Raw genomic sequence first — 5,108 nt, forward strand, 5'->3', positions numbered from 1 at the left:
AAAAAATAACAAAAGGTTAATGTAAATTGCTTATGTGTATAATATGTTTATTCAATGAGACAATTTCAGCAAAAAACTCCGGAACCAACTGCAATTTTGATTTTTTTGACCAAAACTGAAAAGTTCTGATTTTGGTTCAAGTTTGGTAGAAAATTTAAACCGTGAGAGTCTTCTTTCCTTTTGAAAGTAAATTCATGTTTATTTATTTAATGATAATATATTCTGCGGATCTACCTTGGGTATAGTTTTGATGTTCACATAGCTATCTGTGAACGGTGCACCCTACATTCTTAGAGATCACGGACTCGTGGGGAAAAAAAAGATTTACCATCCATGCTTCAGCATGTTTTGAATTGTTCCCGAGCATTATTTTTTATCAACTCAATTCTGTTATGATTCTCCTCTTTGGAGAAGATGTCTTTTGAACCTGAGGTGTGGAGATTTAGTTAACCCGTCAGTCTTGACTGCGATGCTATAATAGATGGGTGTTACTATCCTGGAACATGACACACTCTTGAAGTTTCCTTTTAGTCCTGTCTTTTGCCATTAAACAAGTGCTGACATCAACTAATATGGCAGATATAGAAGAAAAAGAGACAAGTTGGTGGAACGGGCTTCTGTTGCACGTTTGCCCCTAAAGTGGGTTCTGTTCGGGCCTACTGTTACAGATCATTGCTTGATGGATGGAGCATATTGCTATGGTTAAAGTAAGTATCCTTGTACAGCGGAAATAGTCAAAATTACATATTATCCATGTGTCGTTTCCTGAGTGTATCCTGATCATTGATCACTAAAAGTAGATGCTAGAATTGGTTCTGAAAGCAAATTTATCTTTTACGGGTGACTTAATTATATTAAGTCCTCATCCCTCATCTATTAGATGCTTATTTAAAGCTACCATTTTTATTTCTTATGTTGTATTTTGATTATTTACATTTTTTTTGTGTTCATAATGTTAACAGGGTGATATTGGAGATGGTCAGGATATCCTAGTGAGGTGCATTCTGAGTGCCTTACGGGGGACATATTTGGATCAGCCAGATGTGATTGTGGAAATCAGCTGGCCCTGGCAATGGAGATGATTGAGAAGGCTGGGAGAGGTGTATTAGTTTATCTTCGCGGACATGAAGGAAGGGGTATTGGCTTGGGTCACAAGCTTCGTGCATACAACTTACAGGATGATGGGCGTGATACTGTTGAAGCTAATGAGGAATTAGGATTGCCTGTGGATTCACGGGAATATGGTATTGGTGCCCAGGTAAGGTGATAACTACTAAGGTTTTTGAGTGTGAAAATAACTTAGGTCTTGACAATTATTTTTGAAGGAAAATATGTACAAATAGCTTATTTTATGCCTTGAAAGTATTAGATGCCACATCAGCCTCTTCCTTTTTTATTTTACTTAATTATTTCCATCAATTCATTTCTTCTGTCATTCATTCTATGCATTTTTATCAAGATCCACAAAGTCAATATCAGGAACTGTACTGTTATATTATCAGTTCGGTACCAATATGGTCAGTACGATATGCACCCTGTACTGACATAGATTCCAACAATTTTTTTTCTCACTCCTAACTATGGTACCACTGGAAACCAGGTAATATGGGATGGTTCGGCTCAATTTAGATCAATACAGATCAATTAGGCTCACATGGCCAACTGAACCTCGGTACTGTGCAGGTACCTTACTGGTACACTACAGTAGAGGTGGTACGAGTCAGTATGGCTCAATATGACAGACCTTGATCTTTATAATTTCAGTTGTTTGGTAAATATTTAATTGAAATTATCACCCCATCCTTTAGATCGTTGTTGTTTCATCTCTTTAGTAAACCATTCATTTATTCTTGTCGTATCTTCCTCCAAATTTGGAAAAAAAAAAAACGTAAGTTAATTGGATGATGATTTTTATGTGAATATGTTAAGAGTGGATGTTCTCCCTCTTACTTTAGGAGGTGTTCAGAAGTTGATGTGTTGTGGTAAATGGATTGCTGACTTTGCTATTATAGAGCAATACTGCTTGTCTGTTTCTGCTTCCTGACCGCATCATCAAGGTAACAAATACCTAGTCTGGAGGAGTTATACCTGGATTTGGCTCCTCTTAGTGCTTGCATGGTGCCAAGCAGATGCAAGTATTCATAATTTGGAAATTTCAATTTTTTCATGACCTATTCCCAATCATGTAGGGCATTCAGGATTATGGCAAGTCCCAATTCCTGTCCTTTTAACATTATTGGTAAACCTATATTTCACTGAAAAGGAATTTCTTTTCTTCTAATTTTTCTTTTCCTCCTTTATTATTCATGTTTCTTCTACTTCGTCATCTGTATGTCCTCCCTTCATTTCTGGAACTTTTGCATCTCCTACTTTTGTTTCTTCTATTCCTACCAAAATTTTCCTGACTTTCTTCCTTGGCACATCACAATTCATTGTCATATTAAGTGTCAGTATGATTTTATTTTTTCCAATGTTGTTCAGAAGCGATTATTCGAATAGGGTTATATGGTTTGAGTATTCCATGCTGGAGATTGATTTGATGTTTCGGGACATTGCTGATTGTCTTGTTAATACCATCAGTGTTCTGATTATTCAAGTCTCGCTAATATCCATATCAGTTTGTGGTGATACATTTACCATGTTTGATTTTTCCCATAGCTATCAGTTTAAATTTTCTGAAATAAATTCTTTTTTCACAGATATTACGGGATCTAGGTGTTCGGACAATGAAACTGATGACAAACAACCCTGCAAAGTATACTGGGCTTAAAGGATATGGTTTAAGCGTGGCAGGCAGGGTTCCCTTGTTAACTCCAATAACCAAGGATAATCGAAGATACTTGGAGACAAAGAGGATTAAAATGGGCCATATCTATGGTTCTGAATTCAATGGTTGCCTCACCGGTTGGGTTGACAGTACTCGTAGCAATGGACAACATCCGGCCTCCTAAATTGCGTCGGTTGGAACTGAAGTCAATGTTGAATTTATTGACCAACAAAATAAACTTTTGAGTGAAAAGACTTGACGGAATTTTTTCCCCTCACGTTGCATTTGTTTGGTTTTGGATTTACTGATGTTATTCCAAAATTTGATGCAGACAACCATTCAGTAGTGTATTCTTGCATGAAACTTATGTTGACTTGCATTTATCTGCAGTCTAGTTTCTTCTTGTTGCTGATGTAGATAGGTTACAGTGAAGTTATTCTTTTCACCAAAGCAAGTTGGTCGAACATACATTACCATATAGCTGCATGGTTTAATAATTTCTTGTGATTTCATCATGTACAACAAGACATGCTAGACAGTTACAAATAAAATATGTTCTTTCTTCTCTACTTTTGTTATTTATGGTAAACTTTGATTTGTTTAATTTTACCAAAATCTCTCTCTCTCTCTCTCTCACGCACGCGCACACACCCGTTGCTTCGCGATATTGGCAAATGCTGGTAACAACGTAGGAAGAAAGGATGGCTTTACAGCATTATTTGTCTGCCATCAACATGAAATTCGCTTGCTAAGAAATTGAAATTCGCTTGCTAGGAAATTGATGATAACCTCCTCCTGAATGAAAGCTGGGTTGGATTTCAACTCTGGGTCCTTCAAATACCTAGCAGAGCCTTTGCGCCGATAACATTTTTGTTCTTTCTTTTTCTTCCCTTCTAAGCATCTCCTTCGAAGTCTGGACGATCTTCCTGCAAACTTATGCGGGGTCAAGGGTTGACAACACCATCCGTGACAGGTACATCTGAGTGTAGAATTTGCCCTTCGCTTGTTACTGTGCCCAGACGGCCAGACCCGTCATGGTAGGCAGCAGTATGACATGGGGAAGAACTGGGACGTACCGTATCACGTAAATATGATTGACTATAGCTCTGTAGGATCTCTTAATCTTGAGTTTCAAATTTTTAGAGCTGAAGAGGGAAAGAAGGGGAATGAGTGCCTACCTAGCTTTATTACTGCAAGAAGGTATATGATTAAGCTATTCAGTTGTGGGACAACTTGATGTCTTCTTGGTTCTCAACCATAAATTTGCACCTAGGATACCTTTATCTCAACCTCCAGCTGAAAGCAAGTTCAGGCATGCAAGATGACTGCAAGGCGCAAGCAATTCGAAAGCACCCAAATTTGTGATGGAAAGTGTTGGGGAATACCCACCCACCGACCGACCGACGATCGGAGGGACCGACCGACCGACCGACGGCCGGAGGGACCGACCGGCCAACTAACAGCCGACAACCGACTGAGGATATGTCGGTCGGACATACTTTTTCCGACCGACTGAACCTAGAAGTCTGTTGGCCGACTCACGCAAGACTCGCCGACCAACAGAGGGGCCCGACGCCACTCAGCTGGCCACCGACCTAGGGTCGGTCGACTCCTCCGATCGCCGTACAGCCGCCAGGCTTGTCAGTTCTGACAGCAACATGCGGCACTGCCATTAGGGGCCATTGTCCCGCCTAGGGCATTGTCAACCCTAGTGATTTGACAGCCCCAACGGCGACATGACACTTTTACGGCGACTCTGACAGTCTACAGTGAGTTGACAATTCCTCAATTGTCTGCGCCATTAATGAGGCGCATACCGTGCTCCACTATATAAATCGGGGAAGGCAACAGTGCAAAGGATCCCCGACTTCTCGACTTAAGAACCACAGGCTCGCTTCTCTCTCTCTCTTTCTCGATTGAGCTCTCTGTCTTCATTTCACTGTTGCCCAGTCACCTCTCTGACTTGACCGTCGGAGGGTCCCCGCCGGAGCTGCCTCCGGTCAGTGTGGACTTCCCTTTTTGCAGGCGCTCGTTCCCCACAGCGATCAGACGACGAGGCGATTGGCCGCAACAGATTGGCACGCCAGGTAGGGGGGAACGATGACAAAGACAAGAGCCCAGCGATCGAGGATCACCGGGTCGGCGAGGTGCTCTTCCCGTCGGGAAGAGGCCTCCCCGCCACCCTCAGCGGCGGAGCCCAGCTCTCCACACCCCGCGGTGACCACGGAGGCGCAGATCGCGGCCATCGTACGGCAGATGACCGTACTGACGGACGCGGTCAAGAGCCTCCAGCAACAACCGGCGGCCCGTCCGATGCCCTCCAGGAGCAGCCGCCGACGCC

The 5,108-nt window shown here is 42.1% G+C and overlaps 1 protein-coding gene across 1 annotated transcript in view; it reads left to right on the top strand.

Annotated features, from left to right (window-relative positions):
- The window catches only part of LOC140856284 (probable bifunctional riboflavin biosynthesis protein RIBA 2, chloroplastic), a 5,509-nt gene extending 2,173 nt beyond the window's left edge, over positions 1 to 3,336 (top strand). Inside the window, 6 exon segments of the mRNA XM_073253400.1 lie at positions 580 to 650; positions 653 to 682; positions 685 to 707; positions 963 to 996; positions 999 to 1,258; positions 2,700 to 3,336. Coding sequence (XP_073109501.1) covers positions 580 to 650; positions 653 to 682; positions 685 to 707; positions 963 to 996; positions 999 to 1,258; positions 2,700 to 2,951 — 670 coding nt within the window. The 3' untranslated portion in view covers positions 2,952 to 3,336.
- The last annotated feature ends 1,772 nt before the right edge of the window (positions 3,337 to 5,108 follow it).

The sequence above is a fragment of the Elaeis guineensis genome, chromosome 3 (assembly GCF_000442705.2).
Source record: "Elaeis guineensis isolate ETL-2024a chromosome 3, EG11, whole genome shotgun sequence".
Taxonomy (NCBI): domain Eukaryota; kingdom Viridiplantae; phylum Streptophyta; class Magnoliopsida; order Arecales; family Arecaceae; genus Elaeis; species Elaeis guineensis.